Below are 26,365 nucleotides of genomic sequence, written 5' to 3'. Positions count from 1 at the left end.
AATTTAAGTTTTTTTAAACTCAACCTTATTTTCCTCCAGCTGTTCTTCTTTATTTGTTTTAATTGATTAATTTGCTTTAAATACATTGTTTTCTTTTTCTGTTGTAAATATCACTGCTTTTTGTCTTTTTTTGGTGTGTTGAAGTATTTTGTTTATTTTCTATACTCGGCCACATTGTAAATGGTCTTGACCTCAATGTATTCAAGTTAAAAGAAAGGTTTAATGAATAAAACAGTTGCTCTTCGTATTATACAATTATTAAACTGTATTTATATACTTGAATGACTAAATAAAATATGTTTGGTGAAATATTTTTGGGATTCATGGCTTTTTTGTGACCTTGGTTATAATATTGTAAATCTATATTACAGTACAAGGCAACAATTACTTTCCTCTGAACAACAAGTGTTCCTCGGGGCATAGCCTTCACATTAGTGCAATGTAGTAGCGCCCCCTATTGGAATGCATTTATCACAGGATCAGTATCATAGATCATTCATTAGAAGACTAGTCTCTTGTCATTAAGTCTGGATGTTTGATCATTGCGGACCTTTGTAATGCACCGTGGAACAGAGCCGAGGTGTTTGTGTTCCACGTTAAGGTCACGCAGCTGAAATCCTGGTTAAGCTTTGACGAGCAGGTGGGACTTTAAAAAGCTGCTCTGACTTAAAGATGCACTGGACTGTGGAGGAACCTCAGACTTCAGTCGAGGGTCACGGCTAAATGACAGAGACGCTGCTGTGACGGCTGTTGGATCTATAACACGGAGCAGAGTGAACAATTAGAGAACACGTGAAAACCTAAGAGCTCATCAGTGGATAGAAAGTCTAGTGTGTGGACTCAAGGCCCACTGGGTAACAGGGACTTTGGGCGTGTGGACTTTAGACAGCAAATAAAACTGAGATAAGGTTTTGAATCCAGTGACACTGAGACTTTGGAATCAGCAGAATGTGCCACCCGAAAAAATCTCTAAATACTAACGAAAAAACCTAAACATGTGAATTTATCAAGTCTTTTAATAGTTGTTTTTTCAAATGATGCACACAGAATGAACAAAATCATATCAATCAAAAAAAACAACATCTGATTAAACACTTCACTTTTTTTTTTAAAACAGCATTTCATATGAATCAGCCGTCACCACACACAAAGACACACACTCAGAACATACAGCCACCTCTGTTGTAATCTGCGTGAGGTGTTACCGTAGGTGCATACATCCCGCAGAGTCGATAAAAAGGGCTTGGGTGTAATGACTCGAGAAGGAATACAATAAATCTTTAGAGTCTGTGGGTACAACAGGGTTACTGGATGTTGTTCTAGCCTGGTTTCAGCTAAGCCAGTGTGCGCTACCTACATGTGCACTCACAAGTGTTACAAACCAGGACGTCATAAGTTCTCACCTGAGCCTTCATCTCAGGCTGCCATGGTGCTTGAAAAGCTGCGATGAGGATAAAGCGATAGCAAAGTGGCAGAGAGAGCTCGAGTGGCTGCCACTGATGCAGGCGAAAGCCGCAAATACAAAATCCTTTACGCCCAAGGCTCTCTCCCAGTTTGCCGCACTAACAAGACTATAAACACAACGAGAATACGGACACAAATCAAACCATGGAATGACTAAGTAAGAGAGCAGTGAGTGGACAACTGCTGCTTGTCTATAAACTGTGCAGATATTGATGTAAAAATTAAAAAAAATGGCCACACATCGACAGCTTCCATGCACACAGCACATCAGTCGTTCTGCTTTCAGGGGACAGCAGAAAAGAAGGAATCTGATCCAAACACGGATACTAAAGAAAACTGTAAAATGACAAAGACGAGGATAGTGTAGTTTGTAAATATTTGGCCCTGACAGCCACCTTCCACGTCACACACGCAGAGGGATGAGGAGAGTTAAAGCTTTGTGTTATGCTGTGTTTAAATAGAAAGTACCCAAAAATAAATATGCCCACAGTGTTGATTCACCTGCTGATTGCAGATGCTAAAAATAGACTGCAGTTTGCAGAGAAGTGGGCCTAGATCATGATTGAAGAGCCTCATGCAGAGAAAACAGTCACGGGAATACAAGTGTCACAGCCGTCTGTCTGCAAATGAATTAAGGTTGGGTGGGGAAGAGTCTCAAATATGTTCCTTCACACAATTCATCACAACATAATGTTGTGTAATTTATGGTGTGAACAAAGTGAACCAGACATCTCTATAGAAAAAAAACAACATGGTTCAAAATGAGACAGTAGGTCATTAACCAGCTGAATGAAGCAAAGAGTGCAGTCTCCAGGCCCGACGTGGCAGGAGCTGGCTCCTGCACTGCGGCAATGGTAATATGGTCCGGGGGTCAGGTGAGGGCGAGCAGGAGGAGGTGACATGGAGTCTGCTGAGGGCGGCGGCCGGGTCAAACGTACTGGGGTTCTTCAGTTCTTCAGCGCGGCCTCGTAAGTCTGGAACACACACTGGGAAACTTCTGGAGCTCTGCACTTCAGAGAGACCTGGAGGAGGAGAAGAGGTTTAGAGGGACACGTACAGACAGGGCAGGTTTAAGAACGTACAGTACACACGTTACCACAGGCAACACACACAAACCATTAACAGCAAACAAGCTGATATATTGAATTTTAAATAGCCATATTACAAAAATCTATATGAACAAACCCCCACCAACATGTACAACAAACATGTTAACATGTCCCACTTGAATCTACCACTATGTATGAAAGGTGCTTTACAAATAAAATTGCCTTGCCCCTTTATACGATAAGAGAAACGTTTTGAGCAAAATAAGCAGTCAGCACCATTTTCCCCCTTATAGCAACACTAGGTAGATTTTATACCTTAAAATAACACCTTTAAAATCATGTTGATGGTACACAAACTCATGATAGGGAGAATGGCACATCGGTCATTGTTACAGCGCTGTTACATGCTGGAACATTAATGCCTGCTTTGTGGCATACATCACACATCAACAATCAGAGGTGGAGCTCATCAATCATCATGGCAGAGCCACTGAAGAAACCAAAGAGGACATTGTTGGAGGGAACGAAAAAAATGGAAACGAAAAAGTGACAGAGTAAGAAACCAATCATTAGTGACATATCAGGTTTTCACGTTTCACGGGGGAGAGACAGGGCACAAGGGCAGGCCTATGCATAGATTGCAGTCAGGAAATGAAGGAAGGACACAGTATTCACGAGAGACCTTATGAATACGTAATTCTGAGGAAAATAATAGTTTTAGGAGGTGTAATAAGCTCCTGAAGTGAGACTTTCATAATAGTATGAAGAAGTAATAACAGGCCTTTTTTTTTTTATTTATTCAAAACCTTACTGGGCTTTATGACTGAGAAAGACTGGCACAATGAAAAAGAGAAGCAGATTGCACCCTTTAATCTGCAAACCTCCACAAATGTAATGATTCTACATTTAACAGCTGCAAGATCTTCAGACATGAGTAACATCTGCAATATTGCATTAGATTGATGGTACAAATGAGATCACAGTGAGTAAATAAATCGGAATAACCTCCCTCGTTTCCAGGAGACAAAATTCATTATTTTTCCCAGACATGAAGAAAGAATCTCTTCTTAATTGAGTCTTATCAGATAGAGACAGAAATACAGACACACAAATTCACTTGAGAAATAGAGAAAGCCTCTTCGCTCTTTGATGTTAGTCCCAGCTGGAGCCGGTTTAGGATTTGATACAGAGTCTTAAACCGAGTTTTCCTCCATCACACTGCAGTGGTTATTTCCAAAAGGAAGGTAACACACGGCTAACTGTATCATTGATGCTTAATGCTTAATCAGAATTAATATCCTTTATATTAAGTCATATTTCAAAACGTTAGATAAAATAATTGCTGTATAACAGGCTGTGCATTCTGCTGCGAGAAATGGAAACCACTTGTCTGCAATTACAGACCATCCATGACTGGTTTTCACTGACAAGTACAGACAACGCAGCAAGATGCTAAATCCACAAATATGTGGCGTTTGTTAAAGTTGTGTAATTACCTGTCAAGTTTGATATAGCTCTACTTTCACTGAGTGATTTCTCTTTTATTTCCTCGACTTTCCAGCGAACATTTTCTGCCAATTATCAGACGGCAGAGAGTTGACAGGAGGAGAAAGAAGCTCCCTGGTCAGTGCCTTAACCCCAGTGTCCCCAGAGAAGCTTTAATTTCTTCCCGTTTTCATTTGAATTAACTTATTTGTGAATTTGTGTTTTCTTCCTTTGCACCCTTACAATTTATTTTCTTTAATTCAAATTCAAATTGTTTTTTATTATACATGAAATTGAATTTAATATCAATATATTTCAACATACATTAGAACTATAATTAGAGCTCCAACAATGTATATGTTGGCCCCAAAAAAAACCCAGCTCATTTCTTTTATCTTCGCCAATACGAAAACTTAGTTTACAGAACAATATAGAAAAGATGTGCATTTTAATTTCTTAATTTAAGTTATATATATTTGGATGTAGAAGTTTTTTCTTTTTATTCATAGCTTTTTATAACAGTTTATGGTTAAACTGTTATACTATTTAATATAAACCCTCAATTACATTTATTTGTCATAAGGGTTTGATAGCATCATCTTAGGAATCATTGCCAAATGTCAATGAAGAGATATATATATATATATCTTCTGATATTATCCATATTGGTTATCCATATCAAAAGATCAATATCGGTCTGGCTCTTGACCAGCTGACCGGTTATTCAGCAGAAATGCAGTGAGTCATTGATGTGAATGTCCCACTGGCCTCAGTGAGGAACAAGGGAAGGTCAGGGATTGTGCTGTGGTGGATATCACGGAGCTGCAGTGAAATACAGCACTAACATCGCAGCTCCTTCAGTGTTTCCTCTCTACACTCGGGGCTCTTTACTAATGCAGACGGCTGATGGCAACATTTTAGGCAGCCACGCTCCTGTCAGCAGGGGGTTAGATGTGAGGAAATGCAGATGCTACCGCCGGAAATGCGGATGCCTGAGCTGCACTGAGTGCAACCTGCTATCAAGAAAGCTAGAAACTAGAAAACAAGAAAAAGGGAGCTACATTAATGATGGAGGAGAGTCCCCTGAAGGTGTGTAGGAACATAGAGACTAAATCTTATCAGTCTTTGTTCCTTCATCCCATGACAATGAACTGCAAAGGTTATAAAAATGAGACAGGTACGTGGGGGACAAATATCTCTCATCTTGCAAGAAATGAAGAAGCCTGACAACACTGCATGAGTCAGAGTCCGTGGAAATGTTCTTTTGTGATGCGCAACGCAACTTTGCAACAGGGTCAAGCAAATATAGATGCATCTTAATCATGAATATAAAATACTTAAACTCAACTGTGTTTACAAGGCAAAAGCTGTTGATCAATTCAAGAATGAGTCATGGTTAGGGCTTGCCCCTTTGTTAGATTAATTTTTGTTTGGCTCATCAACTTTATGTGTTAACAAGAGATAACATTTGACTTTTTATGAATAGAATGAACAAACAGTTAGTTTAAGATCTGACAAATTAAGTTAATTCATTAAAAACCCTGTAATAGTTTACAACAGGGCTTCTCAATAACATGCAACACTACCAACAAAGGTCTAACTGAGAAATTCACCAATCTATAAACTGTCTCATAGAAAATACAGTATGTTCCATATTTTCACCCCAAAATAGAACTTGTGAAGGAGTGTGTGAGATATCTATGTTTGAATTCACTTTTACCAAAACCATCAGAATTAACAGCACAAGATATGGGAAGAGAAAACAAGGCAACACCACTGGTCACACAGTTGCCATGGGGACAGGAGATGGCAGATGAGCACTCCATGCTACATATCAAAAGGATAAGAGATCTCCCCATTTTCAGATAAAATTACTTTAACGTATAGATGAGTTAAGTGCAGGGAAATGAAACGTTTTAATAGAACAGAATTTTTACATGATACCAGCTAGAGGCAGACATAGGTCGCTTTACTTAACCACAAGAAAGTGTTTGTGACAACATGGAGAACACAAAAACGCATTCAGCAGCTAACAACATATCCCTCAGGAGTTTGTTGAGACCAAAACCAGAGCAACACAATGACTGCTCGATAAAAACTCGGAGGGGATGATATATCATTTTGTGTTCACAAATTGTTAACAAAGCCTTTTCTCTGCATTGGATTAGCAATGTTAGGCCTAGTTACAAGTTTGCAGCTAAATGTCGCTTTACTGCACCACATTATCTGCATTCACAGGCGTCTGCCTCGCCCAATATTATTTGGATTATCTACAGGCCCGGCATGCGTTTGTAGAAGGTTTTTTGTCTCGTCTGGATGGATATCATTTGTAATATGAAGGACATTTTTATTTTATTATTTTTAAGTGGAGGAGAATTATTTGGCCAAAAAATATCTGCAGTAGTGTAGACAAGGCAATAGTCGGACCAGGCTGACAGCAGTATGGAGTGTGTAATTGGGGCACTGCTATAATTCTCTAATATAAAGTAGTGAGGCATCAAGGGAGAGCTGAGGTCAATCAAGTTCGGGAAATATAAGAAAAATAGGCCAAGTCATGTTTACACCTTAAAACAGGTGCTGAAAAAATATAATCTTTTTTTAATGTTTCGTCTTCTGAAGCGAATTAAAACCCCAGAAAACGAGCGCTGGCAGGGCTTTACTTCTTCATGTCTAAAAATAGCTGCCAACAAAGGGCTACGGCAGCTTGGCTTTAATGTGCCAGGAGAGTGCAGGGACCACGCAGCAGCCAGCAGCTCACAGAGACGAGCGTCAGAATACACACCGGGCATGCAGCACACAGCTAACTTTAAAGTCGAGCTGTGTCTTCACTAAACAATTTATGACCCGTCTGCAAAAAGTAGGGGAGCCTTCTCAGCCACAGTGAGGAATCATTTGGACTTAAATATCAAAAGGGAGGAGCAAGTACAGTATCAGCTGATGGTAGCAGAGAACGACCTCCTGAATTAATGTTACATCACAAACAGACGCACAAGGGAAATATATAACAAATCTAGAGCAAGGGATAAAACAAATGTACCAAACCTCCAGCAGAGTAAAATGGTACACAATAAATACTGTACCAATAATTCTTACTTAAAAAACAGTGCCAGGTCAGGCTAGGTGACTAAACTGATGAAGGTCAGTGAAACGATTTAAAATTCAGAAGATTTAATGAGCGAGGGCTGGGAGACTGACAAATTGCCTTGTCTAGACGAGAGAATACAAGAAGACAGTTAATAGCACCTTATGAATAAAAACATGATCTGAAGCAGTGTGTGAGTGATGAGCGGGAAGGAGAGACCCGCCAAGGTCACCGTTCTGGACTGGTCAGGCAGAAATTCCCCGCCAAACAATCCGTGACCGTGGCACCCTGACAAAGAGGAGTGACGGACGACAAAACCATGGAGACGCAAACAAATACATGTGCACGCACACACACACTTCAATCACTGCACAATCAACCAGCCTGGCCCCTCCAGCACACTCATCACTCAATACTTCACAGTAATCTCTGTCTCTGCTGGTTCAAATCAGTCACTGTGATGTCATGTATCTCCAGAACGACAGCGGCGTGTGTTGTAAAACTGCCTTCTCTTGTAACGCTAATATGATGCAGAGGTCTTAAAAAAAGTAGGAAACACAAACAAGGTGTTCTGTCAAATTAAATATGGGGATATGTAATTAATTAGCCAGAAAAATGGAAATTTTAAAGGGGACATAGCATGCCCATTTTACCACAAGTTGATATGGTTCCTTGGGGTCTTAATGAAATGTCTGTAACATACTTTGGTCAAAATACCACAAGGATCATTTAAAACAGCACCCTTTTTACCCTGTATAAAACAGCCCTCCACAGAGTGACCTGTTTTGAGTGCCTGTTCCTTTAAATGCTAATGAGCCAGCTCCCCCCTCCCCCCTCATGATTTTAAACGATATAAATTACATATTTTATATGATATAAATTATCAAATATGCATCCCATACTTTGTATTCCCCTTCTGTTGTCCTGGAGTTTTAATTTTCCCAATCACATAATTAAATGTCCCCCTCTGCCCATCCACTACAAGCACACAAGCAGACAGACAGAGAGAGAAAGAGAGGGGGGGGGGGCTATGAAGACCATCATTTACCCCCGAACCCCGACATTCAACGGGTACAACAACAAGCGGAGAAAGCAGAATCGCAGGCTGACCTTATATATACAGTCTATGGGGCTGACCAGCGGAGAAATGCACGTCCCGTGTGACCAGCCAGGCTGCGTGCTTGAGAACGGCTGCGCTGCCTGCGCTGCCTCGCTCGTCCGTGTAAACCCGGCGTAGCAGTGGGGGCTCTGTGTGTTTGTGCCAGTGTTACAGTAGCGCTGAACACTGCAGAAGTCTTCCACACTGCTGGCTGTGTGGCACTGACACAAATTCCAGCTCACGCATGGGAGAGCGAGCGGTCGCGCCCGAGCAACTGCTGCAGCCTCCCAGTCCCAACGATCCAGACAAATGCCACATGTGAGTGAATCGCGGGCTGACCAGCGCGGAGAAATGCTCGTCCCGTGTGAACAGCCAGGCGGCTGCGTGCTTGGGAACGGCGCTGCGCTGCCTCGCAGCCTCGCTGCCTCCGGTGTAAACCCGGCGTAACGAGTGTGGGGACGGGGCGGGGGGATGAGGTGGGGGGTGGGCCAAGGCCATGTAGGGAGACTTCCAGTGCCTTGTTACGACACAAAACCCAGGAAGCTCAATCGAGTCACTCAAGCATGACGTTTCTGACTTAGAGGAACCATAACAAAACGCGCGAGTGTTTTTTTCCCAGAGTTTTTGGGTTGGTAGACATGCCAGATACCCACATTAACCTGTAGAAGCACTAACAAAGTGGAATTTGCATGCTATGTCCCCTTTAAAATATTAAAAAACATCTCTTCTTATCATATAAAAGCATCATGTAACCAGACAGAAATCCGCCTGCTTACTACCTTTAAGATTCAGATTCATTAATCAGCCCAGGACAGGTAAAATCAAGTTTCACAACTTCTAGTTTTTATAATATTGTCAACACTAACAATGGTAACAGATCATATTCCCAGTGGTGTCCACAGGTCTTTGACCACTTTCCCTGAATCGGATCGATTAACACCAGAGTGCTGCTCGGGCAATAAATTTCCCTCCGAACCTTTCAGAGCCTGGAAAAAAAACGAACCGGCCGACCCGAACCCGAACCCGACAGACATTCTGTTTTCATGTACAAACCAGACCCCGAGGCTTTCAGGATAAACTGTTCTGAGTTTGTGTTACACTGACACACATTACTATTGATAAGTTTCCCTGATTGTGCATGTGCAGTGTAAAAACAGTCAAGTAACCTTGCCCAGCCAATGTACCAAATATGACCAGAATGTTCAAACACAGACAGTCACATATGGCATATTACAACTCCCTTCATCAGTTTTATTGAGCAACTTAAGTGTTGCTCAATAAAACTAAATGTTGTTTCCATCTCTCAGCTTTTGTTTATTTTGGCAGCTAATAGTTAATACAGCAACTACAACAGTGACAGGACTGATGAATTCAGCTCATGCAGTACTCACCGTGTAGTTTGGGTTTCCTGCCTGCACCCTCAGCTCGGCCAGCACCCAGATGCCATTGCTGAGTTTCATGGACTGATACAGCATGTCCTGACCCTCCACTGTACGCTTGGCTATGGTGAAGATGTTACTGCCCTGCAGTTTGTTAGAGGCTGCGTCTGTTGAGAGGATAAAAAAAGTTATTCATTTTAATTGTAGAAAAATGAACCTATCCTGTCTTATCTGAATGAGCTGCTCATTTTTAGTATTCAGTTTCTGTGAATAAACATTGTTATTATCCAGTATGAAGTGTCACTTACTGACTCCTGTCATGCTACCATTAAATGTACAATAAACCATGAAGGATTTATTTTTCCACTATCATCCCCTAAAATGTCCCTGCAGGCTGTCTGTGCACTTACAATACAGTCGCTAATTTGGAATGAACTTTTCTCCTCAGCGTCTGTCTTACTGCTGCGCTCCAGTAGGATGGGAAACGTTCGCTCTCTCTGTTCATGAAGAAATTTAATCTGTGGGGGGAAATCTCCATTAAGCTGTCATTAGGAATTCTTCTCCAGTTCAGCTGCACTCACGCTTGTGTAAAACTAGATTATCACACGTAAATAGGGACTACAGCTGATGAGTTCTCATCAAATGCAATTTGCATCCGTAACGAGGGCCTGAGTTTGCCCTCTCTGCTGCTCTGCTCGTCTGTCTTCACATCTAAAAGATGCTGTGGGAAATGGTGTGTTGTGCAGGATGTGTTCTTCAGCTCAATCACCCTCTGTTCTCTGTGGCATTCTCACCTGAGTTGAGATGGCAGTCTTTGATCTGAAACTGGGACTCATTGTCATTAGGAATGTCTTTCCAGGTGGCGAGGAACACCTGTCGCTCTGTAGATGAACAGACAGTCATGAGATTAGTCCAAATACAGAGCACATGCTGAAATGTACACAGTAAATTAATAGGATTTATGCTAAAGATAAATGTAAACTGTGGTGTATTCGTGTTTGTGAGTTTTTCTGATTCCACACTAGAACACAAGGCTTCCTGCTGTGGCTCTGGAGCATTAGTTTGCAGCTTTTGGCAGCAATCCTGCTGCTAGCCCCATTAGGAAGCTCTGCAGGGTGAACTGCCAACACGTTTTCACAGAATAAATCAAACAGCAACATGAAAAAAAAGGAGAAAAATAAACAGCACAGAAATGGCATTGTGTACAAAAGAGCAAGTGTGCAGCCCCCCCCCCACACACACAACACCCTACGTCAGACCTCTTCACAGGCTCAGATCAGACACAATGATGTACACTCATGGAAAGACTGACGTATGAGTGTCATTCACGTCAGACGAGTTTTCAGGCTTTTAAATGAAGAGATCTAGCCGAGACCCACTCACCCATCTTCCCGTCCTCTACAAACAGCATGTTGATGGGGTACTGGCAGCTGAAGTAGAATACGTCAATGTTGTTCTTAACAGCCACCTGCGAGAGTAAACATATCCAAGATGAGTAAGGAGGAGGAAAACGACAGCGGGAGAAACAAAAAGCAATTCACGGGTAATTACTTTTCAAGTGCCCTTCAAGGATGGGCACTGATGGTTTAGATTTGCTGTTCACTGAACGAGAGGGCTCCGGGCAATTGGGAATCTTACTCTCTAAAGCAGTTTTCAGATATGATATGACCTGTGTGTAAAATACGTAGAATTGGCTACGGAGTTTACCCAGGGTTTGCCTTTCACACGTGGACAACACAGTGGGAGGTTCTCTGCACAGACGCTTTAACAACAGCATCAAATCCTTGGCATTATTCAGGCGAGAGGTGGATCAGCAGGGTGCAGCAGGCAGAGGCAGGAAGAGACAAATTAACTCCGCTGCGAATATCACGTGATTTTCTTGACATCACACGGTCACAACTGTCGACTCTTATCACCACACACTCTCTTGACACATTGGTGGGTGTCTTCTACTTGTAGGACACCACTTTTTCACTGGGAGATATTGGTTTTTTTCATTTTTGCGTCTGTCGCACGTGAAGCGTTATCAAGCAAGTTGCACTTGTTGCAAGTGGCAGGCAGTAATATTGATCAGGCTACTGAACAAAGAGGAGCTGAGAGAGGGACAGTGAGTCCAGCCAGAGAAGAAGTCAGACTTATAAATTATTAATTAGGGCATCTTATTCCTCGGTGCAATGCGGGACTACACAAACTATAATAGAGAATCTATTTTTTTTCAAAACATATATAAAATTATAAATTAAGAGGGAACAAATCCTAGGTTTTCCAAATTTTCATTGGCAAAAAAAACCTTTTGATAAGAAATTATTTGTTTCCAGTTTCCAATTGCCTGAGTATCCTATGATAGTAAATTAAACGTGTCGATTTTGGACTGCTCGTCAACTTAATTAAGCCAGTGTTTTCCAGAGTATTAATTCAATCTATGGCAGTAACACAGGATATGCATGTGCACATATTAGATGATACACTGATCAATCAAATCAAAATCAAAACTGCAACCATGAATTACTTGTTAGAAGAGCACTCACACTGACAATGTGGAATATTATGCTCCAACAAGACAAAAATAACATGGACCCTTTCAAAGTAGAGTAAAAAGGTACGCAGGGCTGCCGAGGCCAGGGGAAACAAAGGCGTCATGTGCTGCGAGACCACTAATGACCGCCCCCACCTCCATCATCCCTCGACACTCTTATCTTCTCTCTCCAGCTGCACAGAGCAGCCGACAACCATACTGCCCAGTTAAAAGAACCACCCTGATCAAAAACGAGCCCGCCTCTGCCTCTCTTTATTTACAACTTATCAAAACCGCTCTGACGGCTGTTTCATGTTTTAATTCCGTTTTATTCACTGCCTGAAAATTCAGCAGTATTGGTGAATAGTGGGGAGGATGAGAAATTCAGTCATATTTTCAAGACAACACATGAGATGCAGTCAGGTCCAATAATATTGAAATATAGGAAACATTTTGGTTTATTTATTATTTTAGTTTTAGTTCTGTAAATTGTTGATATGCAAAGACAAATTAAATGAGTTAAAACACTGTCAACTTGAATTAAGACTTACACAAATTAAGCAAAGTTAAGTTTTTAATTTAATTATTAAAAACTTAACACAGCCACATCTCACAGCTAACTTATACTCTGACTGAGAGCTGTCCTGGTTTTCAAGGCCCTGGGCTCAGCAGGAAGCCATGAAAGATATAACATATGAAGGGAAACAAACAGTGTGTTACCTGCAGGTTATTCAGAGGCTCCATCTTCATAACAGGGCCCACAGTACTGAGGGGAAGGGCAACTTCAATACTCTGGTTTGGGCCGAGAGGAGTGAGAATCTGGAGTGGACCAGCTGGAGCAAGACCAAAGCTGCAGAGAAACACACAGGGGGAAAAAGTGTCAAAAACTTTCTAAAAATATAAAAATCTCAGCTTCCATTGCATCCAGGTGGTTTTTACCTGTTTCTGTTGAACTGGATGGCAAAATCAGTCATGATACTCATTGCTTTGTTATTGAGGGTCATCTCCATTTGGATGACCCCGGCACGGCGGGCAAAAGTGCCTGTTATCTCCAGACCTTTGGCCTTCATGGCAGGAAGCCAAATCTGAAGAGGAATAGAATCAGTTTTTTAATTATGGATACATCATGGACACATATGGTTAGATCATTCTGTCATATGTCTAATCCTAGCTTTTCAGAACTCACTGTTTTAGGTGCGCTGTTCACCCCCGTAGGAATACCAACTCCTCCACCGAGATCAAACAGGTCATCCAGACCACCGCTAACCGGGGCATTGAAAGAGGCAGGCATTGCAGCTGGAGCTGGAGTGCCGAAACCACCCCCCATCTGTGAGTAACAAAGCAACACGTTATCCTAACACGTTCAATTTCACAGTGAGTTGCCCAACAAAACCTTTGTAGAAGAAATTACTTACAGCAGGACTTCCTCCAAGGTCTCCGCCAAGCTGGGTAGAAGGTTGAAGCAGAAAAAAAGTTATGTTGTTGCAACATTAAATCATCTTTGGGAAGGTTGGAAGTGGATGGAGGGGGGGGGGAGTGAGGGTCTAAAACGCTGTTCAGTGATTGATGACATCTATGGGGTTTATACTATTAATAACAAGGACGCACCATTACAGGAATGTTTCTCATTTTAGGTGTCTATTGTAATACAGTATTTTTTTTTCAAGTGCTATTCACTACATTCATCTCTTGTGATGTTGAAAAGGTTGGGGTACGGTGGAAAAAGAATGTATTTATATCCGCAACTGCTGAACTACTGTGTATGAAGGACAATTTCTTACAAATAAATAAATCACACATAAATGGAGCAGGAAACGTAAACTGTGTAATACAAAGTGCAAACAGGCACAGATAAACTGCTAGGGGGAGGACTACTCAGAGGACAAGGTGGTACACCAGGGGACAAGAAAGGGATCTAGGCTGATGCTGGCCTTTACTGGTCCAGTGTGGTCTCCTGGACCAACCTCAGTGGGGCTGTAATCTGGGGGCGATGGGGACTGATGTGGGAGCTGAGGTGACTGAGGAGTGTCCGTCCGCTGGGGAATGGGCGGCTGATTGAAAGACGAAAACACATCGCAGAGCCCAGAGATAAGAGACGGACTCCAGGATTTAACAGCATGCTTACTCTACATGTCACTGTAACAACTGACGTTAAATGATGAATGAACATGTCAGACTGATGCATGAGAACTACAGTAAAACAGCAGTGGGTAAATTAATCCTCTAAAATGGTCTGACATGGTTTATAAATGTGGTGCCCTCTCCCTCCACGTAGTTACCGGCTCAGACTCATCGCCCATCTGCAGGTGCAGCGTTGAACAAAGAAAGGAAAACACACAGGGGTCAAGAGAGAAAAGAAAAGAAAAAGCACCAAGAGTAAAGAAAACACGAAAGAGACATATTACCGTCACCAGGTCCCACTGATAAAATCAAGTAGGATGTGTTGTAGCAGCTTTTCAGCACCGGGAAGTTTATCTCAAACTGTTAGTGTGTGGAACACCTACCAAGCTGTCCAATCCTCCTCCAAGTAGGTCCATAGCACCCATTTGCATGCCAGAGGAGGGGGGTGGTGGTCCTGTGGTAGGAGGCGTCAGGTCCAGATTAAGCAGATCTCCAAGGAGGTCTCCCTGGGATGGGATGACAGCAGGAGGTGCCTCAGAAACTCCGGCAGCAGAACCTGTGTCTGGGCTCTCACTCTCACCACTAGTAGAAATAAACAAAGACAGGAACAAATAAAGTAACGTTAATTTTAATTATGTATTTAAATGGTGATGTCGTGCCTGATATCTGCTGACTGTGATTCAAACTAAATGTATGCCTAATGTGTTGTTAAACTGCTGTCATAGCTCCATCTAGTCAACTCAGTCTGAACAATGGAAGTAAATGTAATGAGCTGAAGGCACAAAGCAGCACGACATGACCCTGCTGGAAAGTGAGTTGCTCAGCAGATCTAAAAGGGAAACAGCAGAGTCAAGAAGCTAGGTCAACTTAAGTAAACACAGCCCTTTTCCTGCAGTGTTAAAAAAAAAAAAAGAAAAGAAAAGAGCATGACTCACGATCCAACACTGCCAGTGATCCTCTTGTGCTGAACGCCACGGCTGCCCTCCACGAAAGCACTCGGTGGCTTGTGGTAGACAGAGGCCAGAGTACCGATGTGGCAGATGAGCTCCTCCAGCAACGTGGGCTCGATCAGATCCGTCTCCTCTGAGATCAGGGGCTTCTCAGCCAGCACCACCTCCTTGGCGGCCACAGGGTCTGTGGAGAGCAGACGCCAGTAGATGTAGCCGCGGTCCCTGAGGTCTGGGTTATCAGAATCCTGCAGTAAGAGACGGAGGCATGAGGATGAGGGATTGTTATTTATGGAGCATATTTAATACATTCTTAATGTTAGACTCTTTTCTGTCTTGGCCTCGATATGAGAGACTGAACAGTGATTCAAAAGCCGAGCCTTGGGGTAGATCTTGAATTTGGATGATGTGTGAGACAACCTGAAACTATACATTGTATAAAGGGTGTTTCCTTCCTGTTGTTGCTTTTTGCCTGCAGGAGCAAAATGTTTTTACATCTGTTGTAGCTAATGCTGTTGCACAAATATAATATATCTACACACATAAATTAAACACCACAGAAAAGCCTGTATGTGGGAAGCTTATGATGGCTGTTTTTTTCGATATCAATCTCTAAGAGAAACTCTGCCTCAACCACAAGTCATTTTTGAAGCCACAGTTGTCGGTGCCGTATCAGACTGCAGCATAATGAGGTGTTCCTCATGTTCCATCATCCTTGTATAATTAATGATGAAAAACAAACACTTCAACATCCTTTCCATGATGATATTTCTCGTTAAAGCTCTACAGGATATGAGACAACAAACAGGGATAATTCACAGCATTACACTTTTTACTCAATTATGTTGTTTTATGTTACTGATTAAAGCATGCACATGGTTGAGTAGTTCATATATCATTATGCAGTTTATTCTAATTTGTCTGCTGAACCTCACTTAAAAAATGGTAACTGTTAAAATGCTGGTTGGACCACCTAGAGAATCAAGCGTAGTCTTTAAACAATCACACATACAATTTACAGCGATGCTGCACATGTTTTGGAATCTTTAGTTTGGTAACTATTGACAGACTGAAACATACCAATATTATTGTGGCTGAAATACGAGATGGACTTTTTTTTCTATCTAAAACAATTAAAATGCAGTCTTTGTACCTGCAGAGTAAGCCAAGACCACTGCAGTCATTACTGTGGTAAGTGCAGGGTTTGGTTTCATAAAACCATTACAATACTCCTGTGTCTCTAGAATGATAAAGTAATGAAAAAGTCTTTGGAATAGATACAAAAGTAAAAGCTAAGAAGTAAATTCAGAATCCATGTTGATGAGAGAGCATTACTCAGACCTCAGGAAGAGGACATGGATGGTGTGTTCAGATTAGGATAAAGCAAAGTGAGGGCTGTCACACATCTGTACACAGAGGTGATGACAGGAATGGGAAATGTATGCATCAAACTATGTGTAGACATATTTGTTCCCTCACCTGTGTGGCCAGACTTAGAACCTGCTGCACCAGCTCCTGGGTCTCAGTGGGCTTTTTCAAGAACAACTTGACGATTGCCGTCAGTAGCTGCAACTGCACCTAGAGGGTTGAGTGAACACATACAGAATGTTAAGACTAATCACATGCTCATTTTAAATACAGCTAGTGCAAATCAATTGTGGCTAAAAACAAGGGTTAAACTTATTTTAATTCTCAGGGTTTAGGTTTCCCATGGGTGCCACACCCTGCTAAAAACTAAAACCCCGGCACAAAGGGACCATTTGATGCAAATGCTTCTCCTTATACCCACAAACATCACTTAATATAAATCTGCTAAACCTCTTCAAAGCAATAACATGAATCTATTACTTAGGTTGAGCCTACACAAGCAGTTTGGTTTAAACCAATAAATGACTCAGGAAAGATGCTCTTCAGTGTAAAGGTTTGTGCTTCTGAGCCACATATCCTGTGGTGGCTGTGGCTCGGGAAGCAGAGCAGGTTGCCAACCAATCGCAATGTCGGTGGTTTGATCCCCAGCTGCTCCGGTTGGCACTTGAAAATCTGCAAGATACTGAACCCAAACTGGTTGTACCCTCAGTGAGTGAGAATGTGTATAAATTAATGAATGGCAAGTAGCTTTAGGGGGCAATCAATTAGACTAGAAAAGCATCCATTAAGCATAGTAAAAAAAGATTTAATCATCTAGGATTTCATTTATCCTGGTTACCAAAAATTTTGTCCGTTAAATTAAACCAGTTCTCTGTAGTACTCGGTGTTTCTGTGTGGCATGTCACTTCCATATTCAGAGCTTAGCAGCAGCCACCCGGTGGCTTTAATTATTTCCAGCTCCAGAAACCAAAGTGAGCTACTAACTGCCAGCACCGACTTCAAATAATTGGGGCCACCTCAATAGAAGGCACTTTTATGTTTTCGAAAGAACACCTTAACACACCTGAGTGCTTTCATCGTGGAATCCCTCCAAGAAGCTCTCAAGCAGCTCATCAGCATTGTCAATGCGCTCAGCGTACTCTCCCACGATCCAGATCATGGCAGCACGGGCCTCCGGCTCATCCAGGGAGTCCAGGTTTTCACACAGAGTGGCAATCACACTCTCATACCTGGAGAGAGACACATGTGACGATTTTGCAAATGTTATCGTAGAAAAAACATTACATAGTAAGTAAGTAATTGATTTAAGGCTACATGAATATATTTTTGACCACTAGAGACAGCAAAAGCATGAAGAGCAGCAGACAGAGAACAACATTAGCATCACTCTGTAGATCTGTTTTCTGGAAGCCTGACAAATCTAAATCCAATATTTACTGTCGTTTTACAACAGATCTGGTGCTTTGGGTCCTTTGCTTGTGAGATGCTCAACCAGCTGCTGTTTCTGAATAAAACGCTTGATAAGAGCCAGTTCCTTTGACATAATGCACTTCTTACACGACATGTCACAGAGGAAAGATTTAGTTGGAGTCTAATTACCAGAAAAGACAGAAGTTTGACTGGGCAGTGAATTGTGTAGCTTAAGGCCTAAGGCATGGTGTGGAGTAAGCTTTGCAAAGCCGCTGCCTTAGAGACTCATGACTGCGGGGTGATGGTGCACTGCTGTGTGGCAGAGGTGTCTGTCTGGCACATGAATCCACTCTGTTGGAGTCGCTCCAGTGTAATGTGCCTGACGTTTCACCAGGTGCAATCACAAAAAAAAGTTAAGTGGTGTCCACTGCAAATCCCACACTGTGCTAGTAAAGACATTTTCGTCTCTGAAAACTCTCCTGCAAGTCATTTAGGATAAAGGCCAATCTGAAAACACTTTGTCTGTATAATGAGCTTTGCCATTTTAAAGAATATAATCTGAGAAGGGAATATAATCTGAGAGGCGGTGAAGTGGAACAGTTGGGGCGACTGCTTGTGAATAAAACTATGCTTGGGTAAGTAAGTCTAAAATGTCAACATCAGACAGCTATGCAAAGCATTTAATAGGTCTTACAATGTCATATATCTAAAACTGTCTCTATGTGAATGGCCAGCCTATTAACAAAGTGCCACACTTTAATGAAGGTGCCCAATTCTATGGCATTTACATAATAAAGCACTCACATTATACATTTTTAGGACTGAAATCAGACAAAATACATCAGGTGCTGATAAATGTAATGTCAAGGAGGGAACCTACTTGTTGGGGTACTTGCGGAAGATGTCCTTGATGACCACGATGGCCTCCTGCACCACATAGTTGACCTTAGTCTGGATGAGGTCTAACAGGGTGCTGACACAACGCTCCGCTGATTGCTAATGAATGGAGGGAAAAAACAAGTTGTCATTATAGGTCTATATAACCAGAATAGACATATAATAATAATCTAGACATATGTAAAATCTAAAACACTCTAATGAACAAGATATAGCCGATTATTATGTACTTGTGTTATGACTAGAGGAACTGACAAAGTTGTCTGAATGTCATTTAACTGCAGTGTTTAACAGTCACTTAGGTCCAGGTTTTAAAAGCAAAGAAAAGAGGAAAAAAGTAAACCTTAGTAGTACACTTTAAGGTTTACTTTTTTTCTAAGCATTTTTTGATAAATCTATTGCAACGAAGTCATAAAATCATGATATACAACTGTAATTCATTGAGGCAGTATCAAAAAAGCCCTGACATGATGACAGAGCCACCTTTGGTTCATCATATAAACACTAACTAGAAACACTAACTGTTGCTTTAACGTTGACCTACATAGTTGCCACATGGATGTAAACAACAAACCATCTGATGACAGTATTACATCATGTGCACGCACCTCTACTTTGATGGCACAGCGGCCAATGGCTCTGACCGCTTTACGGACAAAGTCCACATCCACCTCGGTGGCGTACTCCTTCAGCTCAGCCAGAACCTACAGCGAAGCAGACACGTATCCATGTAACGCAGATTATCTTTTCAACATTATATTTTCTTTCTTAAAAAGCGCCATAAACAACAGTGTATTACAGCTGTGGATGTGTTACCTGAGCGATGTTGGCTTGAGATGCTAGACGAATCATGATGTCCAGCTTCTCCAGTTTCACATAGATTGGGTCATTGTACTTTACAAAGAAAACCTTCATCTCGTGCTTCAGGATCTCTGGGCTAAAAAGGGACATGAACATTTGTTATTATCTGTGGCAACTGACTTAGATAACTAAGCATGGCAACTGAAATGTGCCATGCTACAGTAATGCAACTTTTCCTCAGGCTAGCAATAACCAAAGTTTTAGGAGTAGTGAGGACACCTTCTCCCCAGGTTATCTCCCCGCACTTACCGTCTCTGCACGATGAGATTGATGTTTCTTAGTGCCACATACTGCAACTCGGGCTCCGCAGAAAGGAGAGTGACCAGAGGAGGAGCCAGTTTCTTCAGCAGGGTGCCATAGTAGTCCAAGTCCTTGGGTAGCATCTCCATGAACTTCATTAAAACCTTTACTGCTGACAACACCACTGCCGAGTTGGCATGCGAGAGCCGTGGGGTCACACGTTCACAGATGCTAGTAGATGTTAATGATATGAGGGAGATAGCAGAAAGTTAAATGGAGTTTACTGGGAATAGGTTTTAAATGATATGCAGTGTTAATGAAGCCAGCGTTTGCTTTTACCTTTGGGACTCACGGTCATCACGAGGTGTGTAATTGGCCAGGCAGTCAAGGATGAATATCTGTCCCCACTCTGTGCACTCATTTAAAGCTGTCAGCAACTTGTTGATGGTCTGGGGGTTCAGGTCCAATAGATTACTGTTGGGATGAGACTCTGCTATCTCCGACAGAGCCGCCACTGCGTTTGCTACAACCTTAAGATGAAGACAAGAGAACAGATAAATGCTGACAGGAAAAGTAAGAGCCAACAGCTATAAATAAAGACACAAAAGAGACGTCACTGTACAAACTCCAGTCTGGCATCAGGTTGGAACATTTGTATGCCAGCACAGAGCAGAGTTTGTAGCCAGCTCGGTCCCCCTGAGTGAGAAATCTGGCGAGCTCAATGGCAAGTAAGCAGGATGCCTGAAGAAATCATACCATGGGGTTGGAGTCAGAGATGAGGTCTTTGAGGGTGTCCAGGAAACCTTGGTCCTCCACCAACTGGGCGTTGATATCATGGAGCTTCGCCACACACACAGCGGCTGTCTTCCTCACGTATGGGTCTTCGTCCTTCAGACATTTTCTCAGCGGCTCACAGAGGTACTCCGTGATCTTGTCCACGCGGATGCAGCCCATTGTGCGAACAGCGAGGGCTCGGATGAGAGGGTTGGGGTCTTCACAGTCCTGGAATAAGTGGATCAGAGAGGTGATAGCTTATTTCACAATCCTTAATTTATTTCTTCATCATCCGACAGATATTTTGATTTTCATTCTGCATTGATATTCCGTAAAGAATACAATGTTTAACCTAAACTGACACTTTGAGGTTTGGTTATTATATCATTGATGTCAGAGATTCAAGAAGAAATGTACAGCTGCACAAAAAAGCATGCATGAGTTGATTCTAATTAGTGAGGACAAAATTTGTCCTTCAAATTATTCAATAAAAAGATATATATATATTCCTGATACATTTCAAGTAAAACTTACTATTCCTATTGAGTTCACATTTTGCACATGTTTTACAACATTGTACTACAAAAAGTTATTGCACAATTATGGCAGACTGAGCTTTACCTTCACAAACGTGTTTACAGCCATGATAGCCATGTCTGGCTGACTCTTGGCATAGTTCATCAGGTAGAGATAGACCAGCTTTTTCAGTTCAAGGTTGTCCGTCTGCATGCAGTTCACAACATCTGGGAACAGAGCGCTGAGGGAAGGACAGGGTGGAAGGTGTTGAGTCATAGTACATAATTACACTGTGGATATTCCTGAAATTATTTCTCCTTTCTCACCTTACATCCTTGCCAACTGTCATGGACGCTATGACCTTCTTTACAGCCTCTTTCTTCTTCTCTTTCTTATCACTGTTCAGCTCTGCCTTGAGCTCAAAGATCTCTCCTGCATACACAAGAGGAAAGAGGAATCATTCATCATGTAGCCTGTTTGGCTTGGAAAGGAGTACTGTACAGTACAAATACTTCAAGACAGTTAATACTGGGAAAAAATATTACCTGAGATTTGTCAACATTTAATAGATTCTTTCTGACTTTGTACTGTCAGTAGAGATACTGAATAAAGTGTCATGTTATGATGTGAACTTCTCGTGAAAAATGACAGAGGATTTTCTGTTGTTTATTTATCAATGATTGTGTTTTATAATAAACTGAGCGAGATCATCTTCATTTGGTTTATTCCTGTGTTGCTATAGTGTTTCTGCATGAACTACACCATAAAGACCTACACTGTCAATTTTAAATCTAGCTACTTAGAGTTTCCCAGGCACCGTGAGCCGTTAATCACCCCCAATCTCCTACAAGATTTTAGCAACACTGAGCAAAGCCACAGGAAAGGCAGACACTGAAAGAAACATGCTCCTACACTTGAGTCTCAAGAAATCCTAAATAAACAGAGTGTAGACACCATCACTCATAAGTATCTGTGTGTGGGAACTTGCTTCAAGGATGTGTGAAGAAATCAAAAATACAGCAGTGGGGCCCAGCAGGACAGTTAAACCTCTGAGAAGTAGTGCTCCATATGTTTAATCTGATCTTAAATAACCAGAGCTGTTAAGTTAGAGGCAATAATGTTGGCATAAAGCAGGGTACTAACATTTTTCTTTGTATTTTTTTCCAAGCTGTAGTTGAGTCAATTCAACAACAGTGTTTATTAAAGGATACATTTTTAACCATTCAGCTTGAGCTAAAAAAAGCATCTCCAATTTAATTGACTGGATGATTGTGATTGTGTAACACACTGTGGTGCTTCCATCACAAATTTATTTTTCTGAAACCCCTGAACAGCTTTCAGTTAATTGGACACTATCAATGTGAATCTAAGAAAAAAAATCCAGGTCCCTCTTTGCAGAGATAATAATTCAGCAGAATCCAGTTGAGCATGCCACAAAATACAGAAAGCACTGTTACGTTAAACATGTTAAAACCATTTATCGAACAAATTGACAAAGAGTAAGCTATCAGACCTTTCTTGGTGGTGGTGAAGTACTTGGAGTCCGTCATCTTGGATCCAAATTGTCGATTCTCCTGCAGCGTACAGAAAGAGAGAAAACGATGATTGTGTATTTTTCTGAAGCTTGGGGCAATCACAGGAGCAACAGGAAACACTAGAAGTGCAAGCATAGGGAAATAAAAGGAATTCCTGTCTTCTCTTGGACAAATGACACTCATCTATCAAAATACATAACAATGGATTCTGGTGAGAAAACGGACGCTCACATCTCCTCTTTCTGGGTCAGCAATATCTCTTTTACTGAGCAGTTTCCTGTTGATCCAGTGCCTCTCTTTAAACAAAGTTCTACAACAGTGACTGGTCTCTCTCTCTCTCTCTCTCTCCTCTTTAAGAATTGTGAAACTTTTTTACAGGAACACCTCATGTATTATCAGAATCTATACACTAATTTGGCAGTTTATTCAAGTACACAGGAGGTCAACGTAATACAAGAAAATCCTACCTTTGTGAGGGTTATACTTATATTTTAAAACTGTTTAGGAGTGGGTTTGATAATTACATTATACAGAAAGGTGTTTATGTTATATAACCAACCCTCATAGATAAAAATGAAGTTAAGAAAATAGTATAAACACCTATACATTCAACAACACCACAATTTGCATCCTCCGTTAAGTTGGATTTCATGCCTCTCTGCCACTGTTTCTGGGAAAACCTGAATATTATAACCCTTTATGAAAGTAGGGTTTAGTGCTAGGAGTGTTGTTTTAGTTTGTGTACCGAATAAACTGCTCACTGAGATCATATGAATGAGTATGATACTTTGGTAGGATAGTAGAAATACTGATGTAGTCCCTGGAATTTGTCTGTACTGAATGTAACAGATGGCTGATAATTGAATTCATTTAAATGACTTTCCATTCAATCATATGACACTGTACTGTTTGTCAGAGGGGATTTCCCTTGACCAATATACACATCTCTATACAACATGAGCTGTGTTTTACTGATAGTATTATTAATGAACATTGCCTTAAATAGTCCGGATGTTCGTTAACATTACAGCATTTACAGTAATCAAATGGGATTTATTTATAAAGAAATAACTTGGAGGAATAATGATGCCAGCAGATCGTAATGTTAACTGATATTTTATATCAAATGTATGTGTGGCTGAGGCTTGTCAATGTTACATCACCAGTAGTAACACTGAAATTAAACGATAACGTCTCAATAACTTAATCGTGTTAGTTTCAGTTACTGTTGAGCTTCAGGCAGCTGCAAACATCAGACAGGTTTTTAGACTCAAGTCAAAAAGACACAACTTTCAAAGCAGCAAGTATCGACACAGAAGACAAACACTGATTAGAGAGCTGAGCAAAACTAAAAGTATTGATCTGCACTTTAGGCAGTTTTCAAATGGGTTAAGACGTAGTAGTTAGAGACTGTTTGGAACCCAGTGAAAAGTCAAAACTTTATAACAAGAAAATAGCATTTTATTGTCCACATAGGACCTGGTCTAGATCATAAACCACTGTGCACTGGTCAGATCTGGATTACATTCTCTCAGACAAACCAGAGACTGTTTAAAACACTGTTTTCGATTTAAGAAACGTTTTACTCCATTTGTGACATTAAACAAAAACAAGACTCCAGCACTTTTTCACCTCTAGGCCACAAGATCTCGAGACTAATTCAAACCCCTGTGCTTGGACTTCGTGTCCAACATCCTTCCACAACATTAAGAGAAGCAGGAAACTGTCAGTGTCTGATTCTCTTATCTTCAACTCAATCCATCCGAACATTATTCAACTATTCACTATTATCACCAGTGGATCAGCATTTAAGTCAAGTTACAGGTAACCGAATGGGAAGCTAACTTCAGCTTCCTTTAGCAACAATATAGCCGATTACAATGTGTTACGACAATTCGCGCTGCTGCCAGGCCACCGTGAACATGATGTGCTCTCATATAGTTTATAAACCAACAATATGAGTGAGTCACAGCAGCTGACTGTAACTTAACACTGCTAACTTAGCCACAGGGTACAGCAACGTTAGCTGGTTAGCATCAGGCTACATCGACGTTAACGCTAGCATAGCTGGAGGTGCATTAAAATACGTGACGATAACGTAAGTTCAGGCCGTTTAGAGTCGATAGTGATATCGTTAACAGCGCTGCTCGATCGGTTACTCACGCAGAGCTGATTCGCCCATTCCTGCATGTTGGCAGTGGGGTGGTTTTATGAATGAAGCTGGTGCTAAATGCTAGCGCAGCGGTGCAGGCTGCCTGTCAGTGTCAGCTAGCGCCCCGGCCACTTCTCCAGCTAGCGCCGCTGAGGCATGACCTTCTGAGCAGCGGCTTAGGGAAGCCTCTGCCGGGCTAGTTAAGCTCTTAATCTGTCTGCCAAGTTTAAACCTTCCCCCGTGAATTAGCGTACCTTCTGCGGTTAAATTTAGACGCGCCACACCATGAATTTGCAGAGAAAATGTCCACAGACATCTTACCGTGACAGGCGAAGCAGGAGCTGTGATGGCCTTCGTCCCCTCCCACTTGATTTACTTCCGTCTTCTCCTCTAAATATCGTTTGCAAACAGACGGAGCAACGTCAGCTTTCATTCAGAGACCGAAGAGAGGGAAGTGGTTCAACAGCTCCATCAACTACATGCTGCTTTAAATACTGTCCACGAGACAAACATAAACACAACTTAACATAAACATTAACATTAACATTAACATTAACATTAACATTAACACAACATAACACAAACACAACACAACATAACATAAACATCAACATCAACATCAAAATATACATATACATATACATATACATATACATATACATAAACATAACACAACATAACAACATAACACAACTTAACATAAACATTAACATAAACACAACATAATACAAACATTAACATAACATAACATAAACACAAAATAAACATAAACACAACATAACATAAGCACAACTTAACATAAACATAACACAAACATACACATGAACATAACACAACATAACATAACACAACATAACACATCATAACATAAAAACAACCTAACCTAACCTAACAATAAATAACATAACATAACACATAACATAAAAACAATCTAACCAACCTAACATAACATAACATAACATAACATAACATAACATAACATAACATAACATAACATAACATAACATAAACATGAACATACTGTAAATAGACATTGCACTATAGAGCTTTATCAATATCGATTTTTGGGGGGGATGATGTTGAATCTGATATAAGGGAGTAAAAAAGAGGTAATGTATATATATATATATATATAAATTATATAATGATTTTTTGGTAAGTTTTTGTATCTGCAAACAACAGGGATACCGATGTGTCTGTGACAGCCTCATATCAGCCAATGCGTGAATTGGTTGGGCTTTGGTTCAAAGCCACTGCAGAGCAAACCCTGAGAATCTAATGTCGACTTAAATGTGTTTCCATCATTTACTCTATGCTTTGTTTTTCAGTTTATTGTGTTAAGAGTAGGTGTCTCTTCTTAGGACAGAAAAATCTAAACAAAGAGATCAGCGTACTACACAAACTGGAGGATTACGCTCAGTATGTTACATCTTAAGTAAAAAATGTTGGTAAATCACATTGTGCAGGAGGA

The 26,365-nt window shown here is 41.1% G+C and overlaps 1 protein-coding gene across 4 annotated transcripts; it reads right to left on the bottom strand.

Annotated features, from left to right (window-relative positions):
* Nucleotides 1–998: 998 nt before the first annotated feature.
* Nucleotides 999–25,351, bottom strand: ap1b1 (adaptor related protein complex 1 subunit beta 1). Of its 4 annotated transcripts, none has more exons than XM_035165824.2 (24): nt 25,216–25,351; nt 22,721–22,781; nt 21,534–21,639; nt 21,313–21,448; nt 20,674–20,919; nt 20,257–20,447; nt 19,927–20,148; nt 19,633–19,753; nt 19,425–19,520; nt 18,800–18,915; nt 17,573–17,738; nt 16,621–16,719; nt 15,130–15,389; nt 14,578–14,776; nt 14,353–14,373; nt 14,038–14,124; nt 13,489–13,518; nt 13,260–13,400; nt 13,013–13,158; nt 12,794–12,923; nt 10,942–11,026; nt 10,353–10,439; nt 9,571–9,725; nt 999–2,486 (listed from the first exon to the last, which is right to left on the bottom strand). In XM_035165824.2, the coding sequence occupies exons 2-24, from the start codon at nt 22,755–22,757 to the stop codon at nt 2,412–2,414; spliced, it is 2,952 nt and encodes a 983-aa protein (XP_035021715.1). In that variant the 5' UTR covers nt 22,758–22,781; nt 25,216–25,351; the 3' UTR covers nt 999–2,411. The 4 variants fall into 4 exon arrangements, with proteins under 4 accessions (XP_035021715.1, XP_035021714.1, XP_035021716.1 ...); XM_035165823.2 differs by lacking the exon at nt 25,216–25,351 and adding an exon at nt 24,906–25,161; XM_035165825.2 differs by lacking the exons at nt 14,038–14,124; nt 25,216–25,351 and adding an exon at nt 24,906–25,160.
* Nucleotides 25,352–26,365: the final 1,014 nt, after the last annotated feature.

The sequence above is a fragment of the Hippoglossus stenolepis genome, chromosome 9 (genome assembly GCF_022539355.2).
Source record: "Hippoglossus stenolepis isolate QCI-W04-F060 chromosome 9, HSTE1.2, whole genome shotgun sequence".
Classification (NCBI taxonomy): Eukaryota; Metazoa; Chordata; class Actinopteri; order Pleuronectiformes; family Pleuronectidae; genus Hippoglossus; species Hippoglossus stenolepis.
The sequence above is the reverse complement of the archived record's forward strand: the minus strand, read 5'-3'. Positions and strand labels throughout refer to the sequence as shown.

Excerpts from the sequence above, each read along its gene's own strand:
- ap1b1 (XM_035165823.2), bottom strand. The coding sequence starts at position 24,932 with ATGCAGGAATGGGCGAATCAGCTCTGC. Across the intron at positions 14,777-15,129 it reads ATCACTGGCAGTGTTGGATC|TGGTGAGAGTGAGAGCCCAG; the intron begins GTGAGTCATGCT and ends TATTTCTACTAG. Across the intron at positions 13,519-14,037 it reads CAGATTACAGCCCCACTGAG|CTTGGCGGAGACCTTGGAGG; the intron begins GTTGGTCCAGGA and ends CCTTCTACCCAG.